Raw genomic sequence first — 25938 nt, 5'->3', positions numbered from 1 at the left:
TAAATAGCGTTGTTTTAAGATGGCCACTGATTGATTAAGACGGGATTAGGAGCTCGTAGCTAAATTGATGACGTGTTGACCAGCTAACATGGAAGAGGCCAGGGAATTGTAGGTTATAATTGGTCGAACTAATCAATAAACTTCAGCGTTTGGTTTTTTTTTGGCTGCTGACTTTTGTTAGATTGCTTCACAATATATTTTAGATATCTTCTATTTTCCAAGTTAAGGCACAGTCTCTTAACTCTTATACAATATACCTTAGATGCATTTCGAATTATTTTAATGAATCGAGCATATACCTCTTCTAAAATTTATGATATACTTTTATAAATGTTTTCTTTTCTAATTTGTAGAGTAATTACTTTACCTCGGGATAAAGTGGCGAGGCTGTGCTCGGTCAACTAATACATTTTTTCCCCCTAGCGCCGGCGAACCCTTAATCTTGTCTCTTTTATCAACGCTTCACGGACTAAATTTCAAGAAATTTGCCTTTTCCATACCTATTCTTGGTCAGAGTACCAAGTCTTTTGCTTGGTCTTTTTTTTTTATATCATATTCCATCCGTGAGCATTCAAACCACGGAACAATTACCGTGGTAAACTAGCTCATTACAAACTACCCTTAGCAACTTACCATATTCACCTATTTAACTACGAAACCGAGAGTCGTTGGTGACGATCCATGGCGCAACCAGCCAATCCTTCAGAAACTGACAAATGGAGCTCACTCCTGTCACGATTGAACCCAATACCGGGATTCGCGGAGTATACGGGACCTTACAAGGTTGGCACCGTGGATGTTGAGATCCCAGTCTCAGAACTCGAATCACCGGCTCCGACACCGAGCATTGCGGCAGACATAGAGACGATACAATTCCGAATATTCTATCCGGCGCATCCGGATTCCCAGGGCAAGCGCATAACGTGGCTACCGGCTCCTCAGCGCGAACATCTATCTGCCTACATCCAATTCTTAGGAATTGGGCAACTACTAGCAGAGGCCATCTCGTAAGTCCAGTGAACTTTTATCATTACAATTATGTGGCATAAACTCATATAAAACTTGCAATAGCTTCCTCCCGAGACACCTACACTACACTTCGATCCCCGTTATTAAGAATGCGCCGGTACTCGAACCTAACACCCCGAACAAACGGTGGCCGACGGCCATATTTTCCCACGGTCTTGGCGGTAGTAGAAACGCATATTCGCAGGTAGTAGGCTCGTTAGCCTCACATGGTGTCGTGGTAATATGTCCCGAACATAGGGACGGCAGCGCTGTTGCATCCTTTATCCGTATCCCCTCACAGCAAGACCGGTACTTCGTACGCAGCACGCGCCGTATGGTCCCTTACCTCCGCGTATCACATGTCGCCACGGACGAGGTATACGCTCTACGAAACGATCAACTCCGAATACGGTTGTGGGAGATGGGCTTAGTTCACGAGGCTATACTAGGCATCGATAAGGGTCTGTCTCTGACAAATCTAAACAAGAGCACCCCTTCTCTTTCCCCGTTCATCGGCAAACTGCATATCCACGAGCCGGGTAGCATCATCTTCGCCGGCCACAGCTTCGGCTCAGCCACCGTCGTCCAGTTCCTCAAATCCGTATTCTACGCCGGCCGCCCGGAGCTCGAAGCCATGTCTGAGCAGCTATACGTGCCATCCCGCACCTCTTCAATCTACAAGCAGATCACGCCGCGCAACGTTGCCATCCTCCTCGATATGTGGTGCTTCCCCCTCCTAGCCAACACCACGAAACCTCTCTTCAACCTCCCGCTCCCCGTGTACGCCGCAGACAACTCTTCGTCGCCGGGCGGCAACGCGCTTCTGGCGATCGGATCAGAAGATTTCTTCAAGTGGAAAGAGCACTTGCATGCAACGGCGCGAGTACTATCACCGGATCCGTCGGCGCCGACGGTGCAAGCCACCGCTTTTTACGAGGATAACGCGTCGGGCGTTAAGCTCCCCGAACCGAATTTCTTCTTTGTAGAGCGCTCGGCGCATTTGTCCCAGTCAGATTTCGGAGTCCTATTCCCGCGGCTCACGCGCAGGGTCTTCGGCTCCGAGGAGCCGGAGCGCGCCCTCCGGCTTAACCGCCGCGCGATGTTGCAAGTCCTGCGTGCGAACGGCGTGCCGGTCGCACGCACGTGGACGGGGGATCTGATCGATGGCGCGTTTATCGGGAAGGATTTAGGAGGGGGCGAGAATGGAACTGCGACTGTCGATGGTGATGCGACGACTAGCCAAGACGTAAGGGAGGGCGAAAACGAAAGTGGAGATGGAAATCATGACGTGGAAGTTGGAGATAGGAGCCCTGAAGACGGGATACACGATGACAAGGCGATCTTAGACCGTAGCGGACACGAGACTGTGGACGCCTGGCGGTGGATCGACATCGTGGGTATGGGCGAGGTGGTGGATGATAACGGCGAAGTAAAGGCGGGCACCGAGGCAGCGGAGGAGCAGGAGCCGCAGATGGCGGATGTTATCGAGCCCCGTGCTACGGAGGAGAACGTGGCGGAACAAAAAGCTAATACTAATGCTGTATAATGTAGTTGATTTAGGACTCGGCGTTGGATTGTATCTAGATGACCTTTTCTTCTTTTGTTAAGGATCCGGTTAAGACTGGAGAAAAAAAAGGGGGGGTTGGCTGACTTGGAAGCGCTTAGGGTAGACGGTGGGATTCAAATGTTATGGCGTTTTAAGAGTACATCACAGCGAAGGGGGTCATGTCGTGTAAAATTAGCTTCTAAGGCATCAGAGAAGCGTAAATGAATTGATGGTATAATCTGCGTTATTGAGAAGTATTAGGTTTAGGTTCAGTGGCATTTCGGTTCTCATATATATCTCTTACTCGAGCCTAAGGACTCTTAGAAGTATGGATATTGAAACACCCTGACACGTAGAACGATAGCAACTGCTTTATGTTTCGGTCGTCCATTGGAGCTTATATATATGCGTTTTGCAAGTTCTAACGAAAGCGTATGTCGTTACAAAAAAACCTTCGAATCTAAGAAACTAATACCCCTAACCAGTTCTATGAAGTTGAATATCGTAAAACTAAGACCAGACACCTCTAACGCACCCATATTACTCGTCAGAGTTCTCGTAGCCTCGTCGACGTCTCACGTCAAATATTTTCGAAGTATCCGGTCCAATGCTGATATCGTGAGTCGAGCTTTCTCCTAGAACCACGCGTTTCCGTCTCTTATCTTCTTCGTAGACCCAATCGACATCAAATCCACAGTCTTCCAGTATCTTTTCCCATATATATTGCAGATATCTTCTACGATAGAAGCTATCTGATATCGTAACGTCCCTATACTTGTCGAAAATACAGTCAGGGCATTCGACAATTTTCTTTAACATGACGTAGTCAAGGAATTCAATTCCGCGGGCTGCGTCAGGGTGTAGAAAATAACCACGGTAAGGAACCGATAAAATAGGCCCAGGTTCGTACGCTATGAGCGAATTCTTGTGAGCTTCAAAGAATTCCTCACCCATGAGAAAGGCAACGTACCCCATAGATAATGAATCCATGGGATCCACCGAGTCAGTGAGGCCAATTCTTTGCCGGACCATCAAATCGAATTTCACTATGAGATTTTCTACAGTAATATCAGGATCCGAATATCCCCACGTAAATCCAAGTACGACACGCTCTAGGAAAGTTTTGCCGAAGATGTTGAAATCAACATCTATGAGTTGACAGACTGACACCCAACTTTCAAGAGCCTCCTCTAATTTATATTTATCGGACAAGTTCAAAAATTTTATTGTATTTATCGCCATAGCTATTGGGCCTCGATTTTGCCAAAAGCATTCGATTTCAATCCCAGAGAGGCCTAGGAGGTAGTGGAATATAGCTTGGCCTTCGATATTGGATAAACAATATGGAGTAGTTGCTAGGGTTATAGCATTGTAGCCACTGATGCGAGTGGGCTTGTTAGGACGGGCATCCTCTAGGTATCTAAGTTATAATATTGATTAGGAGGTGCTTACCGTGTATTACGTGCATTGACATCTGCACCACTCTGTACTAGTGCTTTACAAATATCCAATCTACCGTGAAACACAGCAATCTGGCTCTGATTAGCATAATTGAGTACCGCAGTTGCTTTTGACGTATAAACTTACCATGAGCAATGTCCACCCATCCGTATGTCGGTCTGAAGGTGAAACAAACTTTTGCGACAACATATTCTGGACAGTACAGACGTCATCGTCCTCTATAGCACGGAACACTTCATGGTCGTCTGGAAGAACGCGATATGTCTTCAACCTAAGACCAAACTCGGGGCCTCCTCTCGCATCGGTTTTGTTCTCGTACGTCATTGAGAAGCCCGTAGACAACCAACTTAGCGACGGTATAAATTGTACCGTAAGCTGGTATATCTTTGTTGGGCGTCCGTGTTTGTTAAAATAGAGGTTGTCTCCGATGACAAGTACCAAAGTTCCAAGCCCAGTTTCCCATCTCCGCCGGCGCTGGTAGAGCATCGTTATGCTGTTCTTATCTCTCCAACCAGGAACCTGCCTCTTGAGGAGCAAGGGGTTCGGATCTTCGAATGAGGTAGTATATGATTCAGAAGTACACAAATCCATTTCGATCGTCTCTTTACTCTCGCCCACCACCCTTTCAGGATCATGTTGTGCTATCCTACTACGATGTTGCATCTCGAGCGTAGTAGGTGCGTTTTGAATGATGCTATCGAACCCAGCCCGGGCCGCGGATTGGAATTCCTTCTTGACTCCTGCGATGAATTCGTCTTTATACTGCTCTAATAGGGGCCGAAGCGCATGGGCTAGGGTACTGGAATCGCTAGCTAAGGGAGCTTGCTGGGTCACTGTGGCAAAAAAGGTCGAGTTCTCTACTTTGACATGAGCAATAGATTCCAATGTCTCCGACTGTCGAACCTGGATGTGCTGAAGGCCCGTAGTAATATTTTTCATCGAGGCTTGGAGATCCCCTAGCTCTTGGTTGATTAAGGAGCGATCGGTAATGGCCTGTTGCGCTGCTTGAGTGTGGAATAGCGTGTTTTCATTCCGCGCCTCTTTAACAGAGTTCAAGATTTCGAAATGTTGATCATTCACGGCCCTTCCTAGATCGGACTTCACATCATCAATTGACCTCTCTAGATCATTGAGCCTTTCTAATGTCGTCTGAATGTCATCCGTGGTTGACTGTCGTGCTACTTGGTGTAACTGTATCTGTCTACCCTGGGAGACATAATGGAGAGTAAGTTCACTCCTGAAGAACTGCAGCCTATTTGATATCTCCTCTATCTCCTTCTTGTTCCAAATGGCTCTGAAAGCTGTCTTGGCACGCTGAAGCCGGCTGTTATTTTGGCCATGCTGAATACCGCACGTCTTGAGGCGAGTGAGGAGGCTATCGGCAAGTTTGCAGCACTCGTCGGCTACTGGTTGAAGGGCCTTGTTGTTTCTCTAGCGTTAGCATCATAAGCCATATATAATGTGATTTGAATTTACTGAAGATTCTCCTACCTTTTCTTCGGGTGAAGCTGTTATAGAAGTTTGAGAGATGGCTTTGGCTGAGTCGCTGATGCTCTGGGCGAGAGCTTTCAGATGCGTCGTAATCACTTGGTGATCTCTGTTCTCTGACGAGGCTGCATTATTTCGGAATTCGTTCGAAATACGGATCAGTTTAGCTGAGAAGTCAACGAACTGCAAGACGTTCGATGCAAGCCCGACAGCTACAAGGGCCTCCATTGCTATGTCATGACCTGAAAGACAATACAATTGTAAGCGAAGTGTGCTAGTGAAGTAAGTGTATACCTTGTCATTATTCCTAACCTACTTGAAAGTATTCATGCGTCCTAGATGCATCGCCTCTGTGGAGGTGCAAGTAAGCCTATCGAGAAGCCTCGCAGCGCCTTTAACCAATTAGACATATATAGATGGGCTGAGTCTGCAGTGACACACGAGATAGGAATTCATACTGATTAGTAGGAAAAATCCTATAGGTTCTGTTCTCATTGCCATCAGTGTTTTCCATCCTCACAACTGCCGGTATATATATTCATTGGTAATAACTTAATACTATTTTCAAGGCTCGTCAAACAATCACCAATGTTTGCCAAGGCAGAAAGCCGTCTAAAAAGATATTAAACTAGAGGTTACCCCCTAGGTAACACAAGCTTAAGGTTTACATTGCATTAGTTATATCATTTTACCAATAGGACCTGAAAGACCCCCATATAGTGGAAGGACTTAAATGATCATATGCCTCTTAATGTTAGATATTAGCAATTTTACAGGCCTGAGGAAGTCAACCACGGCATTGAATTAGGCGCACACACATAAAAATAAAACCAAATATAAATAAAGGTTGAAAAAACCATAATCGTGTAAGGCAGGAGAGAATTCTCGCTTTAATTAGAGATTAACTCTGTAATTAGGGCGAATAAGAAGCTATTCCCACCTTCATTAAATCCTGAAAGGGAAAAAAGATTTATAAAATATTACGAAATAGTATGAAATATTATGAACATTGTAAAATATAAGAGAAATACGCCTATTCGGAAGTATTTCGGATCAATTTCTAATTATAAGGCCAATCCCTCATTAAAGCGCAGCATCCTTTAGGGTGCGATGGGCAAGTATGCGTAAACAGCATAAGTATCTCATTTAACATTTTATTCAATTCAATTAATTCAAATGACAATGTAAGGTCTTTTACCTCGAAATGGCTGCATACGACCGGGTAAGAACAGTATAATCTTGCATTGAATAAAGACATACAGGGCTGAAAACGAGGTCCTTTTGAATGATTTCCGATGTGTTAGATTGGGTGGCTGGTTGGCTATTCAGATGCCTAGCCATATTTCACGAGGCTCTTTGATTAGATATAAGGAACCCCGCTATTCATGTTTTTTTTTTAAAAAAAAAAAAAAAAGTTTACGTATGAAAACCTTCTTTAAAACATAATACTTTCGTATGTGCTAGTGATGGGTGCGCCTGCTTTTTTGAGGCCTTTCTGCGAGGCAACACGTTTAGCACGCCGTGAGAAATGTGGGTAAAATAATACAAGCCTCGTCGAAGCTTTAAAGAAGACATGTCGAAGCTACGGGGCCGTCTCGGCGCATGAACTCATACGGTTGAAGTTGCCTTGTAGGTAATAAGAGGCCGAGTTGTCGCGAATAATTGCCAGAATCCTAGCTTCTCCCATGCTAATTGCATCGCTAAGATGATCCGAATTGCTTGTTGGATCATAGATCTACTAGTCGCTCGGACTACACAAGGGAGACCTAGTAAAAAGATATAGGATAGCCAAAACGACCGAGTTTTACGCATGAAGATCAGACTTGTTAAGTCGGGCGGATAAAGGTTCTCGTCGGGGATCTGCTCGCTGAGACGGTGCCAAGAGCCACGGAACCAGCTTAAAAGACAAGGTTTGATGAACCGAAATCGAAAAGCTTGCGAGTGGATTTTATTCTTGGAATATCTATGATAAAAGAATAATGGTTAATAATAACTTGGATATAAGATCTCTTCATGTTTGATCTTAGTAGATATTATCTTAAAAGATCTATAGTAGTTAATGTTTGTATGTATAACTAAGACTTACACCTTCTGCACGTTCTACAAACTATAAACCCTACTAAAACAAGAAAGGTGAGGTCTAACCGGCGAAGTGGGTACGGTGGACTATTAGTCCAACTGTGCCAAAATCAAGAAAATGGGTGGGAGCTGTCCAAAAAGGGTAATTTAATAAGCAACGCTAGGTGCACAGTATCCTGAAATACCTAAAATATAAGATTTTCTATTATTTATTATTATTTTTTTTATTATATATATATGTAACACAATATATACTCAAATAACTTGACGAATATATTATTTCAAAGGTCATAATTGGTATCATTTTATAGCTTTAGTCAATGCGAAAATAACAATACAAGTTGCATATTTATAAGATACGTATTGGATAATTGGCTTGTCGTTGAAATATCTGCGGCCTTTTCAAGATGTTAGTCTTGAAGGGTATCACGTGTTAGCCTTTCAACACCTATTTGATATTGATATAATACTCCAGGTTAAAGACATATAAGGATGCAACTTGAATCATTATTTTCGCATTAATTGAAGCTATAAAACGATACCAATTATAAAATTTCAAATAGTATATTCGCAAAGTTATTGCAGTGTATAAGTTGTATCTTGTATATTTACGTATTTGTATATATTTAAGGTTAAAGTGAAGGTTAGATCTGATTGGTTACTATTTCTAGTTTATGGGGAAAGGGAAAGTAGCTCGTAATGTATTTAATAATGTTTATAATTATATGGCTTTTTCAATATCTTTACGAATTTAAGGTCGAGTAATATAAAGCCAGGGTTGAAATTTTTGTCTTTTTTCAATACAAATATCAATACCTTTTTCGAATAATTTGGACATATATTTGTAAAGTTATTTTCATATAAAAGGTATGTATTACTTTATAGATTGTGTATATAGTAGAAATAGCCGAGCTTTTACTGTATTCCTAAAGTTACTATTACCTTATTAGATATAGTGCGACCGACTTTTTTGATTTTGGCACAGTTGGACTAATAGTCCACCGTAGTGGGGTTCGACCAGGGTCCCGGAGATGGCATCTCCCGGGGTCTTTAGCTTCAATTTACTAGTTCCCGTTTCAGCGTCCCGGTCGGAAACCAAGAACAGCAACAAGGTTAACCCCTTAGGTGTCACGACCCGTTTAGATAGTTTCTAGCAAAATAATAGACATCACGTATCAAAAAAAGAGTCGGACCTTCTGTTTCTGTTAGGTTTACAGGGGGGGTTCATCGCGACTGAGTCGCGAACGTCTCCTTACTTCTTTGTCGCAAGAAACAATATTCTCCTCCATTCACATAATAGAAATGTTTTAATATCTGTAGTTCGTTGATCGAACAATAACTTCATACCTTACCTACTCTTATTTTCTCTCTTTCTTCCATCTTAATACGTCTATTATCTTCTGTTAATATACCTCTTTAATTACGCCTTAGACGTCATAGTTACTATTCAAATAGCGGGAAGACTCGATACCTCGCTTGTTAGTCTCTACCGTCGACTTTCATTACATTCAGCATAGGACCGCTACAATTAGAGTTGTGCGATCTTCTGTATAAGGATTTGGTGGTTTACTTGGTGGCTATATTGCTACCATTGAAATCGAGCTAGCTGCGTGGATCGCGGATTATACCGGTATCATCTAACTGGCCTTCTTTGACTGTAATGGTCTACTCGGATTCGTTTTGATTACATCCACGGCGGCTCTATCAAAAACGACAACGCTCATGGTCAAGTCGAAAGCAAGAAAAACGTCATTCTTTCTCCCCTTCTCCTAACCCATCTTTCCTCTCATCAACCTCTTCTCTTCTCTTCTCATTACGATGCCATCCATAATAGAGGATGCTAGTCCTCACACCAACTTCACTGTCGTCGCAGACCCGTTGCCTAGTCAAGTCTTAGGTGGCAGTCGCCTAAGCTATTATGTAGCTATCAGTGCGGTATTGTTCTGTATATGGTTGTTTCAGTCAGACAAGCAGAAATGCAGTGTCTCGGCACCTTTCTACCAGGCATCCCGATTAAAATGGATGTTTAATGCAGATACCTTGATCAAGGATAGCTACTCTAAGGTCTGTAACGCCTAGTCATCAAAAAGGTCTATAGTGCTAAAAATATTTTAGTTCCGTGATGCTGTGTACCAGGTCAAATCGACAGAGGGTGTGAGAACTATCATCCCGTCGTCACTAGTCAGCGAGCTCAAGGGTCTCCCAGAAGATACTTTGAGCGCGAGGACAGCTGTTGAAGAGGTCAGTTTTAAGAGAACCAACCTCATGGAAACTAAGGCGTTAACGATATCATAGGCTATGTTGAGCGAATATACCAACCTCTGCGCGGGATCTCACGCTGACACGCTGTCCCTACTCTTGAAGTGTAAGATGACTGGACAATTGGCAAGGATGACGCCACAGCTCAAAGAGGAGCTCGAGCACATCGTCGCCACCGAGTTTCCCGAGTGTCAAGGTACATTATGCAGATGACACTCGAAATGACTAGTCAACTGATAGATAATAGAATGGACTCCCTTCAAGATACAGCCTTTCATGATCCGAACGATTGCCCGTCTAAGTGGGCGTATCTTCGTTGGACCACTGCTGAACCGGACAGAGGAATGGATGGATGTGAGCATCAATTTCGCCATCACCGCCTTCATCGCGGTTATCAAACTACAATTCTTCCCGCCGTGGATGCGCCCTGCAGCACAATACTTGGTTTCCGAGCTACGCACGATCCGAAAAGATTTGGGAAGGGCACAGGCGATGCTTACGCCTGTTATCGAGGAGCGTATCCGTGACGCAGAGACCCCCGGGTACGATAAACCTGACGACTTTGTTCAGTGGTTGCAGGATGCCTTGCCGGAAGATCAGAAGACAGATTTCTATATTCAGGCCAAGATACAGCTACTACTAAGTGCAGCATCGATTCACACAACGAGTAATCTGACAACGGACTGCATTTACGATCTAGCCGTGCACCAAGATATGCAGGAGATACTTCGCGAAGAAGCGTGTGAAGTATTAAACGACGATGAGGCCTGGGAGAGGAAGGATAGCATGGGCAAGCTGAAGAAACTTGATAGTTTTATCAAGGAGTCTCAGCGACTGTCTGGTAACGTCAGTAAGTGTTATCCAAGTAATACAAATGCAAAGTTACGTCCTCTAACTTATGCAGCATCCTTCATCCGCAAAGTAATGAAGCCAGTCGATCTGTCCGACGGAACGCACCTACCAGCGGGCACCAATCTTCTCGCGCCTATGGCCGGCGTCGCTGTCGACCCGCGATACTATCCAGATCCCGAAGTCTTCGATGGGTTGCGATTCTGGAAACTCCGACAACATCAACGTTCATCCTCCTCATCCTCTTTCTCTTCACCTGCATCCTCTACCACCACCCTACCAACTTCAACTTCAACGACGACAGACGAACCCTCTACGAACGCAAACGGGCGATGGCAGTTCACCAGCATCGGTGACACAGCCATGAACTTCGGGCTGGGCAAGCACGCGTGTCCGGGCCGCTTCTTCGCCGGCTGCGAGATCAAAATGGTCCTCGCGTACCTACTGCTGAATTACGACATGAAACTACGGGACGGCGAGGGCCGGCCGGCACCCAACATGTTTATGATGACCAAGAGTCCGAGTATGACAGCCGAGGTTTTGTTTAGGCGGAGAACGACAATTTATTCTTGATGACTTTGCTTAGAAAAAAAGGGAAGGGCTATATGCAGATGGTCATGTCTCGGAGCCAGGAGCTACCAGGATTGCTAATAAGTCCGATATGTAGGAAGTCAGATGTAGGCGGATGATTTAGGATATGTATAAAGGGAAATGAACGGAACTTGCATATACCAATACCCAACCATACACAGCATGTACATACTATATACCCAAGTTAGCTTATGGGCGTGAGGATTGCAGCATTGTTATAGAAGGCGTTCAAGGAGGCTTATATATTGGACAGACCTTAAAAACCTTAGCAGTAGAGCAAATAGAACGTTACCTCGAATAAAAATAAAAATCACTTAACAAAAAAGACCAATATTTGATTTAGAATGATATTTCATTATCAGAAAAGAATGGGGTATCTCTAGACTTGCTACGCTTGCTCTGAACATTCATATAATCTCCATCTCGTGACCAATTTCAAGGCTTTCCCGTGCTTCCACGTCGTCATTAGGTATCGTAAGTTCATCATGTCTTTCTTTTCAGACCGTTCCACTCGTCACAAAGCACGTCGCCTCAAGTAGTTCCCCCAGTATCGTCTCGCTTCCAGAGCCCTCCGCACACCTCATGAATCCGACCCCGGGTGATACTATCGTAAAGGCGTGATGGCCAGCCATTGCCGCGGGATAACCCGATAAAAACCAAGCCTCCTTCCTAAATACCCATGGTAACCCAACTCCCAAATGCTCTTGATCAGAAGCAATGGAGCTCTCCCGGAGGCCGGTCCCGCGACAATGAGCAATAAAGTATTAGATGGTAGATCTTGCCAGGCTATCAAGCCTGGGTAGAAAGGTAGGTAAAATAGATGCATAAAAGTTCGTATATCCAGAAATGAAAAATATTCGCCATGATCCCAGTCAAGGGAAGAGCGAGTTAGTTTGTTAGAGCCGTACTGTTTTACCGGTCTCGTATTTATATGCAATGACTTCAAGTCTTCTGGCACCTGCCATTTCTTATGCTTAAATATAAAAAATTGATTTTCATGATAGGCTTGCGCCATCTTTAGATCTTAAATGATTTCTCGCGATTCTCGTGTAAATTTATTTTTCCTGTGAGACAATTTCGAAAGGAAATATAGTGCAGGGGAGTATAAGTCCAGGATAGTATAGATTCTGTACACGTCGATAGAGATTAGGTTGTCCAATAAGGGAGGGAATAACTCCACCGATGGAGGGGTCCGGGGATTTCGAGTTCCAAAAGTTAAGTCGTCGAAGACATCGTGAAGATATAAGGATCATTATATGCTTGCAACTCTTCCTCCCGCTTCGGGCATCCTTGCATGACATACCATAAGCTTGAGGCTCGTTCCCCACTCCTCGCATTCGGCCAGCAAAGACTTGTCGTTCCAGATACTGGTAGTCATTCCGGTTGGGGTTTCGTAGCATCGGTTATACCACCATCGTCCGACTTTCGAAACCATCTTCGTGATATTCTCGTCGCCCATTTCCGTCTTATCGTTCATCATCTCCGCCAGGCTTCGCTCGTCCTTCTTGCCTTTAACGTGAGAGGAGCTTGTAATCGCACTCGCCACGGGCACACCAACGCGACAAGTCTTGACATCAATGAATCCTTTCTTGCCAAGGAGGCGAAGAATGAGGTCTGCTGTGCTGCTAAGATTATAGTCGGGATTACGTGCGCTGATTCGCTCCTTGAGTTGACGTACTGAGCGCCGAGTACGGTTACCCATATTATTCAAGTCCGCATCGAGGATGGATAGTTCGATGTATCCTCCAGGCTTGAGAACACGCCGCGCCTCTGAAATGATATTGCGATAGTGAGATTCTGGGGCTGCAGACGGGAACCGGAACACGACTGCCGTAAAGCTATCTGGTCCGAAAGGAAGCTTGTCCATATGTGATATTAATTGGATCTGATGATGATTGGGTGGCGAGAGGGGAAACGAGGGGGTCAACTTTTGCTCTGGTGATATTGGTGCACGAGGGGATAAGTTAAAGAAGGTTGCATCAGGGTAGGTTTCGGCAGCGTAGAAAGACCAGTCGTCATTTCCAAGGCCATCAATGACAAGAATTGAATGACGCTTGAGTGAACCGACGTCATTAATGAGGTCTTCGCGGACCGGGCTGAATAGTACATGGCCAAATGTGAGCCATTTGCTCACAGTCATTGAGCCCACGCGAAGATTAACCTGGGAAAGAGGTGTTTCTTCGCTGGCACGACTACTAGTTGAACTTCTCTTAGTCTTAGTACTTTTGTTCGAGGAAGAGCTATCTCGTTGAGAAACAGGTTCCTTGTCTGGTTGTGGGTTACTAGTATTGCTGTCGCCATGTCCAGATACGAATTCCGAGGCCGAAACCTGTGTTTTTGGTGCATCAGTGCCGAATCTGAAAGCCGCGTTGATTCTAGCTGTCATATCAGCGCTGAAGTGACTTGACGAGGTAGCACTTTTTCTAGTCCCGATAGAATCACGAGTGTCCTTAGCCGGATGATTAGTAGCGGTAGGTGATTCAACCGACTTGCTTGATTCCTTCGCCAACCTAGAGCCATAGATCTCCAGATGGAAAGGGACACCCCGAGAAGAGGTCGCTGATGGCGGCACCTCACCCAAGAAGTCGTTGTATTCGTCCCAAATTTCGTCCTCAGTAAGCGGGGCGTTCGGTGTTGGGGGCAACGGAGTATGCTTGAATACATGGACTAACTCCGAATTGCTAGACCCAGAGCTTGTCGTGCATTCAGAACCTTTTTGAGGTGAAAATGAAAGAAACTCTTTTCCAGCTTCGCCAAACTTGGGAGGCAAATCTTCAGAAGGTGGTTCTGGTTTGATGGAGGCATTATAACTGGTGGTTGTTACCGGTAGCTCCGTCTGAGCACGTTCAATGGATAAAGGCCTTGTTGGGCTCGGACCCTTCGCAACGGAGTCGCCGTCAACTTGACTTAGGTCGGGAGGCGGTCTTTGGAGACTGATCCTATGAAAAGGCCGAGAGAAACTCTTCGGAGACGTCTGTTCTGGGCGGGTATTGATAACTTTAGGTATCCTGCCAACTTGAGGAAGCCTGCTCGGGCGGACTTTGGGATTGTTTGAAACAGAGATAGGGGCCCCGTTTTGCCGCTTCAACATCGGAGTTTTTTGCGATTTTGTATAGAGAGCAACGTTTTGCGCCGGTTTTGGCGTAGCCTCTTTCAGCTGGTGTTGGCGGATACGAGGCGGCTCTAAAGATCGAATACTGCTCTCGGATGGCCTTCGATCGTGATCATTAGTAGGCATAAAGGGAATTAGAATCTCTGCTTCTCTCAAGATTTCGCAAACATCTTGCTCCTCGGTTTCATCTTGTTCAGAAGAGTCCATCATCGTATAGAACGCGACCGGCTTGGTTGGAACGTGCTTCACTGCCGCGGGCACGCTCGCCTCGACTTTATTACTGTCCTTAGGAGGTTGGCTTTGCGATCTCCCAAATAGGTTCCATTTACGAGGAGACCTCGCTCGCTTAGTGAGCTTTCGTGGCCCGGGCTTGGACTCAATCTGCTCGCTGACAGGTTCTGGTCGAGGCTCCGCAAAAGAGTCGTCGGTCAAGATCGTCGTTTCTATGCTCCCTACCGATGGAGAGGTTATTCCTCTAGTAATAATTGGTTTCGGAAGATTCAAAGGAGAGCGGTCCGGGGATCGCAGTCGTTGAATTGATCTTCTAATAGCAATAGTAGGCTTCATCGAAACAGCTTCTGAGTCGCTACTATCCGAAGGACGAGACTGTATTGAATCACGGGGGAATGCCGAAGGCCACAACGTTTGTCGCAATTCCTCTCTCGAAGATTCGGATACGGACGAATTGTTGCGGGAACCAATACCTAGACGACCCGGAATCGTACTCTGACTGCTTTCGGTCCGCGGAAATTCAAAGCTGGTGTTTCGGTTTTCCACAATCTCGCCACCGGCAATTATCACAGGGTTCATTCGTTCCAAGAAGAATGGGTCTGTTGATTGAAGACTCGCAAGGCTTTCGGATGAAGAAAATGAACCCGGCAGACCGCGTGGGGGGTTCACGGCACCGCTGCTACGCTTTCTAGCATGGCCTAACCTACCGTATCCTTCGTGGCCTGTTCCGGCAGCTGGTCCTTTTCGAGCCGGCTTATCTTTCTTGTCTACCTGCGGTAGTTCCGGAGCTGTCTTAGTTCGCCTCCCGAAGAGCGGAAATCTTGTTTTGAACGAAGTGGCTGGGCTAGGTGTCCTAATGGTTCTACCTTTATCTTGGTTTGATTGGGTGGTTTTCGTAATTATTGCTCGTGGTGCTGGTGTAGGCTCTCGAGATACAGGTCCTTTTGATAAAACCGGGTGGTCTTCGGTAGAAGGAGCCATAGACCTTGGCAGCGAACTGGGTGCGAGCTGGCCACTCTGACGTCGATCAGCGAGACTTGTTGAAGATAGGTTGCTCTGAATTATGGGAACCGGACCACCAAATTGCGAGTAAAGGTCGGGTGTTCCATCTCTGCTAGGCCGCGAGGGCGGTGTTAGGCGACTCTTAGGAGATGTTATAACTTCCTGAGATTTCTCGTGGGATGACAGATTAACTTTCGCCTGAGGCGGAGACCTTATCGAGGGTCTAGTAACTACCCGAGGGGCTTTAATTAACGATTCGCTTTCTCCTCCACTTTTCTTAAACTTTTGAGATGACTTCCTAGGAGGAGGGTTCGGCATCGCAGGTGATAACCCTCGGCGCGTTTTCTTCTCCTTATCTTCGGGACGTACTGTAGAGTTCGATGACGACGAAGTCAACGCCTCCCGAACCGCAGCAAGACCATTGGGATCGGTGCCGAAAGTGTCTCCTTCATTTGGTATACTACCAGCCCTTCTCCGAGTTACAGGCGGCCGAGTCTGAGCTGGACTTGCTTGCCTTGCCCTAGAAACAGGAAGACGGTATGGTACAAAGAGCCCAGGCGACTGCGATGATATCGAGGTTGGAGTTGTATCTCGGCTATAAGGCCCAGTTCCAGGCGACTCGGAAAATCTAGTAGAAGGGCTAGCACTGAAGGCGCTCAGCTGACTGTGGCTGCTTCCACCCGAGAAGAGTGGTGTTGGTGGAGGAAGGTTCTCAGTTGACAATTTGAATGGGACTTCTATGCTCGGTCCGCCTCTCGGGGGAAGCTCGACATTTCGATAGCGATCCAACTCAGGATATATTCCCGAAGGCTGCGTATTAGTTCGAGGGAATTCTAGCTTCTGTGCAATGCGAATCTCAATTGGACTAGCGGTAATGTTCCGATCTAAATAGGGGGTGTTTGGATCGGAAAATGTTTGTGATCTCGGTATCGAAGACGATGAATCAGTTCTCTCTGAATTCAGACGAGGCTGAGTTTGTATGCTAGGTCGTTCCTGAGACAGACTTGGTTGTTTCCTACGTAAGACGGTCCTGGGCAGCTTTGCCGAGTCACTACTCCCATGTGCAGTCGATGTTGGCACATTTGAAGCCGGCTGCACAAAACTTGTCGACCAGGACAGTGTTTCGTGAGTCAGGGGTGGCTTTGATGAGAATTTAGGACCAGAAAGCTTTCGTGTAGAAGCGTTTTGAGGAATCCGGCTCTGTTGTACTTTGGCTTGTGGGACTGAGGGAAGTCCGGGTCGGATGTAATCAACTTCCTTGCGGACATTCTGACTTGAGGTCAGTGAGAAATCCTGGGTTTGATTTCCCATTACTCCTCCCCTCCGCTTCGTCCGCGATTCGTCTTCCGATCTAGTCCGAGAATCTAAACGTGGGCGGATGGACGCCATGTCTACCTCTTTATCCCCGGGACGAGGTTCAATGCTCAACCATGCCAAGATCAAGAGTCCATATTGACTTCAAAATTAAAGAAGAGCCGTAGGGTTTCCTGAACGAGTGATCAGCAGCGGAACCCAACGGCAAACACATCAATAAGGTTCATCTAGTAATACCGTTACAATAGGCCTTCCGTTTTTTTACTACTTCTCTAATGTGGCGAGACGGACGTGCCGGAATAGGCGAACTCAAGCCGGCTATGAATAAGCAAGGTCGATAGTGTTCCACAAAGGTCTATGTATAATCTCAAATCTTTTAGATATATCGGCCTCGGGCCATATAAATCAACGGTCACCAAACACCAGCCAAGGTGGATCGAAAGTACTACCTAGCAGCTTAGAAACTGGCGAGTAAGAATATTATAACAATAAAAATTAAGAAAAGTGTATATAAGTCCTCGAAAGAAGACTAATAGAGAATATTGTGAACGAAGTTTGAGGAGGTCTAGGGTTCGGGATGATCTAGTCAAATTCTTAGTGACGAGTGGGGGACAACCTTGGCGTGTAGATGTCGACTTGACTAACTCAGATATGCTGGGGAACGGTGTGGTAGTACAAAGCTGTGGGGGACATACGGGCGTTTAACAAGCGTTAGCGGCGTGGTGCTTTCTTTTTCTTCAGCAGTGCTGTAAAACGATTCCGCAGTCGGAGGTGATAATATTCAGTGTTTTGCGAGAGTTTTCGATCGTAGGATATTAGTGCAGCTGAATAGGAAATTCCTCGTGAGATAAATCGTCTCGACTCGTGGAAATAGATAGGAATACGGAAAATAAGCATACAAACTCCCAAAAATAAAAGGTAAGAAGAGACAGTATCAAGAGAGGTAAAGTATCAAAGAGGCGAAAGAGATGTATGACTTGTATATAAGAAGATACTTGTAATTGTTAGCTTGCATCACCTTTCCACCTTGCATGTTCGCAAGAGGATGATGTACCCAAGGGTCTGGACAAGGGTCGCGGTACGTAAACGAATAGGCCTTCTAGACAGGTGTGGCGCAACGATTCCCTGTCAATAGCCAAGATGCGATCTTTTTGGGGTTTAACATGGAATCGCCGAGTGGGCGGTCTAGTTGGCAGCGGCCATTACGAGTTAGAACGTTCAAATTCCAACCTCTAAGCAAGGCTTAAGCCGATAATCAGCCAACAAGGGGTCCTGGACGCTGCGCTGTTGCTTCCTAACGTTAGCTGCGTTAAGGAAAGAAAAACTACGTTGAGTCACCGAAGCTCATACGAGAGGTAAAAAGTAGATCGACCACATCGGTATACTTGGATTATGTCCCATTCTATTGCCGAACCGGCCAAAGCGAATTGACCATTATTTTCCTCTATTGCTTGCATCGCACATTTTCCACCATCCCAACTGTAAACAATAATGCGCGTGAGCAAGCCAGAGGAACCGCGGGAGTCACGCTTGTAAACTGGTCTCGGATTGTGCATATCCTGACGTCCTATGAGAAGAGCGCTGCAGGTTCTCGACGATATTATTCGCTAAATACCATCCTTGACGCTTGGAGAGCCTTTCCTGGTTGGGTCGGACCCAGGTATCATCGAGTGCTTCCAGAGTCCACCTACAGTAGTGGCTCTACATATAGATGGGGTCATACGACGCTACCGGTATCCAATATCAGCGAAAATATCTCTATGGCTATCCAAAAGCCAGAAGGGATGTATGTAGGAATATGACCTAGAACCATAGTGCGATAATCGCAGTCAACAATTGTCGAATAACAATTCATAGATGGTTTTGTTACGGAGCAATAGGAAATTGATGTTCAGGACAAACAACGGGCATCCGAAAAAAACCCTTAAAATTGTACCTAAGTACCTTCAATGGTACATTCAATATTGTACATTGAACGTTGCATGTGGCTAGTGCTGGGCCCGCACCTATCGGGTATCGGGTACCTGCGGGCGAGAGGCAGCCGGCCAGGTCCCTCCCACTTCTACCACTGCAAAAACTTGAATAAGCACACTATCAATTGCCTGTTGAAGGACAACATGGCAGTGGCGATGAACGTTTGCTGAGTTGTCAAATGTTCCATGTTAGCGGGAGATAGAAATATCTTTGATGAAAACCAAAGGCGCGGGCCGTCTGGGGTTATTAGCAACTTAAAACTACCAACAGCCAGGAATCCCTGACTTCAATGGAATAAATTTGCCTCTAAAATTCGTCAGTATTACATTACAGGTACCTTAGGTAAGGTATAGCGGAATACCCAAAGAAGTACCTGTTCTATCTCAGCGTTGTGGGATCCGCTTTTCTAAGCGCCGAGATTTTAATTGAATTCATCACTTTCAAATTTTTCAATCTTCAAGACATTAGGTAGTTATCAATTCTTATCAAAGCCAAAGTGTTATCATCGTATTCGTTCGACTCCTCACTTGAGAGACAGAAAATTTTGCTATGTTTCAGACGGGTAGCTTCGCTATTCTTGCAGAACCCTCATGTACCATCACAGCGTTAGCGACTACTGCATGTCTCACTTCTGCTGGTATCCGAAAACGCCTAAAATCGTGCGCCAGCGTCAACGATCTTGGTTCAACCGAGTCTGGGCGCTGACAAGTTTATTATCCTTGTACCTCCACTTAATAGGCGCTTGTATTGTATATTGTTGTATGTATATTATATATATACCTATATATATTAAGTATGTGATGTCAATGCCGGACTTTTTAGTATCGAGATAACAATACTTGTAATACTTGATCTCGCCTCGACTTGACCTTGGAGCATCCAACAGTATGTCTTGTCATACCTTAGGTAGGTATATGTAAGGTCGTTTGTAAAATTGATAGGTAATACTAAATTGCTACTTTAACCCGCAACCAACAATTCTTATTATTGATGTACTTCATAGAGTTAGTTCATTCTCATAAAAGCGCTTTCAAGTATTTTGAGCGTAAGATATAAATATTTAACTAGCAACATCAAACCAAGAGGCTCCTTATAAGCTACTGCGAGCACAAGCATGGATTAAATACTACTCAAATACAAGCCTCAATATCGACATGTGGAGCTAACAGGGGTCCCAGAAGCCAAGGATTCGACGATAAAATCCACGAATGAATTTTCTAATTGGCTATTAAACGTTTATTTTCCGACCAATAGAATTCCCCGTGAAGGCTTTCAACGAGTGAACTTTAGACGAGTTGAGGGTTTTATCTGCATGTCTCTCCCTATCCGTGTGGGTTCTGGGTGCAGCTTACCCGGCCTCGATCCCCCATTCAGATCGCTCGGTGAAGCCTGTTTATATACAGATTAATGTCGATCATTTATGATGACTCCATATGTAGGTACGAAAGGAAACAGGAGTCGCACCTCCATTCCTTCAATCGCAGTTTAGGTAGTCTCATTGGAATCAATTCCGAGTATGCATATCCCCAAGTTTTATCTCTGTCCCTAGTCGGTCCCAGATATCAACCTTTTATTAGCAATTGATATCTAGTGTGCTTACATATCACAAGGTAAGGGATTTCTTCCTCTGTTCGACTCTCCTCGGGCGTCCATCCTCACTATTATTTCTTGTTTTATGAACAATCGGATTTGAAGATATGTTCCCCTAGCTCTTCATGTGATCATGAGAGTCCCATAATAGAACATACTAACGTTGTCTAGTCTGTTAGTTTTAGCTATAAATGGGCTAATCAAATTAACCGCCCAGGTGATCTGTCGGTCATAATGCACTTATGGTTAGAAAAAAGAGCAAGTACCGTTTCTACATATTATGGATGCCTAGTTGAAAGCCTCATGTGTAATTGTGTGACGCAAATATAGATATACATTGACGATATAAGCTGAAAGTCGCATAATCTGAGGCAAATGTAATGTGTTGGCAATGGCAAGAAAATCTGGCGTCAGTTTATCTTCGGCCGGTTCCAAAAAGAGTCGCGGCCGGAAGCCTCCAAAGTCGTTTTGAACCCGGCCACTCGGACCCACCAGCGGTGTGGCGAGTGCCGATATGTAGGTACCCAAGTGCGCTCCGCCACAATCGTATCCTAAACGATCAACCAAATTTCATCATGTAGGTACATCATATACCGTACTTAAGTATAACCCTAGCTGGATTTTACAATGGCTATGCTATTAGTGTTATGTCAACGTGGCAGTCTCAATATCCAGAAATGGCGTTGAAGGCCTCTAAAATCATGGCAAAAAAAAAGATACAGAAATCGAAGACAAGAATTTACCATTCATATCGTAAAAAGTACCTAACATTAGGTACCATCCATAATACATAATAATAATCTAGGGTTGCCGGCCGCATCGCTTGAGCCGCGGCAAGGATAGGATCTTCAAAAGGTACGGCAGGCTCTTCCTTGGCATAAAGGTATCAGGGCTCTAAACCCAATCGCAAGCGCTCGTCTTGTCGCAGCTAGGGTCTTGTTCAGGCGAACAGGGGTGTTCTGCATATTGATTGGATCATCCGGGCGAGACAAACAGGACCAAGACTTTAAATTTTTGGTGTCGCCTAAATAACGTGACGAGGGGATGGTGTGTGGAAGGTGGAAGGCGGAAGGATCTCTCTATCTTCTCGGTCAAATTGTTACCGGATCTTTTTTAACAATATTTAACCGTTTTTGATAGGTACCTACCTACCTACTTGCCACTTATTTTCTCTAAGATTTGATAAATGAATGATTTACTACATACGCCCGACCCATCTCTCTTGGTTCAAGAAGCACACCCCGCAGCTTTAGTGGCGTCGTCAGCACCGTGACGAATGCGTCTTTCTATCTGCCTGGTAGGCAGGTTTTGTTGTCGTTGTTGGCGTCAACAAGCTCCCGTACAACCAACATCTTTGATACCTACGATGAGCAAGCTCTGTAAAGGCGAGATGATTTGCCATTACGACGTATTGTAGCGTGCGCTTGTGTACATTCCAAAGGTAAAAAGGCCAAGTCCGCCCCGGATATTAGGCCATTGCTCAGCTGATCAACTTCTCAACCCGCAACACGATATCTTATTTGTTGATGCCAGTGTACTCTAACCTAAGTAGAGGGCCATTTCTCTACACTTCTAACTAATAATATTATTCAATTTCCCCATCTCCAATAAGCGCGGGATCGAGTCAGCAAGCGCTTCCGTTGGCGCGGGTTTCCCCTTTTGGCCAGTCTAGCTCAACCAACAACATCCGTATCGACTACATTAACAAATAGCTTCTATCAGGATAGTGCTAGTTCTAAGCTCTCAAGTGGATTAACTCCCTGACAAATAACTATCTCTAGGACATCTAATCTTCTACTACTACAGTGAGTGGAAATTAAAAACGTCCAATGCCCATTTTACACCCAAACTCACCAACTTTCAATGGTTATAACTTAACATAATTATATAGAACCAATAGATGAAACTTATAAGACCTTTTAATAATTGAATTTCTATTACTTCTAATGATTTTGATTAATTTTTGAGATTTTATTCGGGTGGGAAAATAGTATGGAAGTTGTCATATTGTAAAAAATATCACTTTTTGTATGGGAAAAGGTAATATTTTCAACTTTTAAAAGGGTTAGCTTCGTAAATATACTGATATCTTAACCAACATATTTATTATAATTATATAAATAGTATTTCTATAATCCTCATGAAATTCTCTATATTAAATTGATTTTTATTCTTTTACTTACATATAAATGTATTGAAAAAACGAGGATTAAATATCGGAGGTTAAATATGGATATATTTATTACATTTTTAAATTCTAACCTCATTTCAACACCTAAACTTTTGAAAAAACTTCTTAGCTATTTACTAATGAGTAAAATAAATTTTACAATTTCTATTTCATTTTTATATTGCGATTTGGCTGAGTTGTAATATATTGAAGTTGATGTAATAAAGTGTAAAATGGGCATTGGACGTTTTTAATTTCCACCCACTGTAATCCACTCAATACCGTCTAATCCGAGATCTACTCAGAAATCCTCGTTTTGATACGCAGTGTACATGCCCTATCGTAGCGTTACGGTCTACCCAATCTAGCGAGTATTTTCTCCTCCTTCATCCTCATCGGGACGTGGCGGGCTGGAACTTGGGTCTTTTATCCCAAATAGGTCTTCCAGTCGATCCATTTCTCCAAGAATACCAAAATCATCTGACTTAAAAAAGGGAGTACCCGCCCGGTATCAGAGCGATAGAGGTTCCATGTGACCATGAATCCACGCCATATTTGACATGTTTAGCTTTAGAGCGTAGACCCGTGGTGCAGTCGTTATTGGTAGCTTATCTGCGGTTAGGTATATACCATCGTCATCCTATCTCCTAAATGTTACATTGTCGATACGATCAGTCGAATGAATTTCATAACTTCGGAGAAATGACGGCAAATATTCCATCAAGGTGAACATTCGTATTAATCCATCCCCGATACGCATCGCTCATCAATATCAGCTCTAAAATGTTCCAAAGCCTCCAAGTACCTTCGACAATATGTCACTCCTCATAATCGGATGCGGAAGTTGATATTTCAAAAGTAGTAGGACCGCAAGGGCTATTTTAAAACAAATAACGGAATAGCCTATGTGGTGTTAGCAAAGGAACAACTAACATATTTAGTTCTCTAAAAGATTATGCCAACCTTAATATCGAGCTTGGGTGGGTGAATCCGCACCGAAATCCCAATACCATAGTTATGATTTTTTGGGTGCTTTTTATCGAAATCTTGTCGGTTTTTGCAATAGTTATTCTCTGGCTAGGAGCGAAGCACCGCCTAGCGTAAGGGTAGTGACCCAAATGAAAGCTATTTATGTTTTGAACGGCCCACTTTCGCCTGTGTCTCAATAGCTTCCTTTAATATGCTGAAAAACGAAGTCGTTACTCTTTGTCATCATAAAAAACCATGGTTCGTGATAAAAATCCGGACTTCTCCGTATAACTAATATTTTTTGTCATAACTAAATAGGCATATATATAATTCATTCTCATCGCTGTGGGCGGCATAGAATTATATAAAGAAATACCCTGTTATATAATATCCACTCTTTGCAACCCAAGCTCTATAAGCTTATTATAAGAATATCTATGCAGTGTGACTTCCAGATTAGTTTCTGCAAGTTTGTGATAAATGTCGCAATTACTGTGAAACGCGCGGCGGCAGGATCGCTATGCCTGTAGAAAATACTACCCTGTTCACATGCTTCCCAAGAACTTTTAGATATTTCCTCTCTGGTAGTCCCTCTCCGTGAGAGACAACCAAATTTATTTCAGTAGGCTGGTTAGTAAAGTTCGAATGGATGACATTAATAATACATCTTCTCTTAGGAAATGTGAAGGGCTATTGTTTGAGCTCTACCTCGGGAGGTGAGTCAAAGATGAAGATTGTCTCATATGAAGACGTTCGCCTTTATTTTATTCTACAGACGCATCATTATCATTCTCAAATGATTAAACCTTATACACATTTTAAGTTTTATGCAAGCACAAGGGCAAAGGAAGCGATCAAGTCAAAGTTAAACTCAACTCATAATACTCATCATAATTGAGCCGCATCTCCACCGCAGACTACCTAGACCTTTACACAACTTCATTCATTTATATACCTCTCAAGTTGCGCCCTCGAAGGGTTGCCTAAAACCGTCACCACGACACCTGGTTCAAGATGTGCACAGAAGTTTGGTACCTATATGATTGCAACCCTCGCAAAAATAAGAGACATCTGGTTTTCAACCACTACAGAGCATGCGAATTCTGGAAATTCAAGTACTCCTCCGCAGGCGATAAGGACGGCAGCGATGAATGCTCTCAGTATGACGTGTTAGAAGACCATGAGACGGTCGAGAGGACCGGCGAAAGATGTCCGCAGTGCGCAAATGCGGGTGGTTCTCCCAGTTCGTCGGATTAAGTCAGGAGCTTAGCTGGGACGGTAATACTGGGAAGGCGAATACGGAATAAGGGATATACGAGGGTTTCGTTTCAAGGAAAGGGCGTTTTCAAGGCAGAGAAATTGACCTCGTGGTCCAAGGAGTTGATGATAAAACTGCGATTCTCCTTTATCAAATGTTGCATTAAGAATGATTCATTACGGCTAGTCTTCGCAGACTTTAATATTTACTATGGTTGGGATGGTTAGAAAATTCTACTCCTCTATTTTCCTAGGGGGGAAATAGCATGCGGTTCTTTTAATATGACTGGCTTTATTTTATTGTGAAAGCTTACTTCTAAACTCACACATTAACTCCCAAACCGACAGTGAATACATTATATAAATGTTACTGAGCCAAGTATCTTTCTTTTAAATATCGAGAGTAGAAATTTACCCAAGATATTTGTTATAATACAATAATCTTGCTTGTTGGATGTTCGTTTCTGGAAAGTAAGAATTACAAATTCGATATAATTCAATGCACTTACGTAGACGGCCAACTGGACCGTTATATAGTATCCTCCCGAAAAGTAAGTAAAGCTATTACTGTCTGAAATCTACTTCAGTTATATTCCGTATAGAAAGAGCTAATGCAATTTCCTAATCCATCCTATTAAACTCTCCATTTATTACTGCTACTTTTACCATAACCCTTATATAATAGCAATATAATTAAAGATAAACTATTATATTATTTATAATAAAATAAATGCCATATTTCAGTTTAGTCTTAGTAATATTAGGAACCTGCTTGAACCTTTTCCCCATCCGTATCTTAGTGCTTAGTACCGACTGGGTAGTAAGACTATCCAATCTGTTATAATAACTCAACATATTCCATAATCCGCCTGTCGTAAAATATACATATGTACCTATATATTAAACTTATAGTATGCGAGTTCAATCACCCTTTGTTGTTGTCTATACCAATGTATACCTCATTCACACTCGAGGTTTTGACGTATTATAACGTAGTTAATCTAAAATACCCTAATAAGAATAAGATAGTACCTGAAC

General features: G+C 44.0%; 4 protein-coding genes across 4 annotated transcripts; 2 read left to right on the top strand and 2 right to left on the bottom strand.

The window, feature by feature from the left end:
* Positions 1–681: 681 nt before the first annotated feature.
* GL218_03393 (putative phospholipase A2) lies at positions 682–2554 on the top strand (the record flags this gene model as incomplete). The annotated part of the gene is made up of 2 exons (XM_033579952.1): positions 682–1007; positions 1072–2554. 2 exons carry the CDS (start codon positions 682–684, stop codon positions 2552–2554), a joined length of 1809 nt encoding a protein of 602 aa, XP_033436497.1.
* Positions 2555–4002: 1448 nt separating this feature from the next.
* Positions 4003–5731, bottom strand: GL218_03392 (uncharacterized protein; the record flags this gene model as incomplete). The annotated part of the gene is made up of 3 exons (XM_033579951.1): positions 4003–4086; positions 4142–5446; positions 5507–5731. The coding sequence occupies 3 exons, from the start codon at positions 5729–5731 to the stop codon at positions 4003–4005; spliced, it is 1614 nt and encodes a 537-aa protein (XP_033437439.1).
* A 3873-nt stretch (positions 5732–9604) lies between these two features.
* GL218_03391 (Ent-kaurene oxidase) lies at positions 9605–11263 on the top strand (the record flags this gene model as incomplete). Its single annotated transcript, XM_033579950.1, has 5 exons — positions 9605–9646; positions 9698–9823; positions 9878–10037; positions 10089–10691; positions 10746–11263. The coding sequence occupies 5 exons, from the start codon at positions 9605–9607 to the stop codon at positions 11261–11263; spliced, it is 1449 nt and encodes a 482-aa protein (XP_033437436.1).
* A 1270-nt stretch (positions 11264–12533) lies between these two features.
* Positions 12534–17015, bottom strand: GL218_03390 (uncharacterized protein; the record flags this gene model as incomplete). The annotated part of the gene is made up of 1 exon (XM_033579949.1): positions 12534–17015. The coding sequence occupies one exon, from the start codon at positions 17013–17015 to the stop codon at positions 12534–12536; it is 4482 nt and encodes a 1493-aa protein (XP_033437277.1).
* Between the last annotated feature and the right edge of the window lie 8923 nt (positions 17016–25938).

This window comes from Daldinia childiae, assembly GCF_008694065.1.
Source record: "Daldinia childiae strain JS-1345 chromosome Unknown Scaffold3, whole genome shotgun sequence".
NCBI classification, from domain to species: Eukaryota; Fungi; Ascomycota; class Sordariomycetes; order Xylariales; family Hypoxylaceae; genus Daldinia; species Daldinia childiae.
This window is presented reverse-complemented; position numbering and strand designations above follow the sequence as displayed.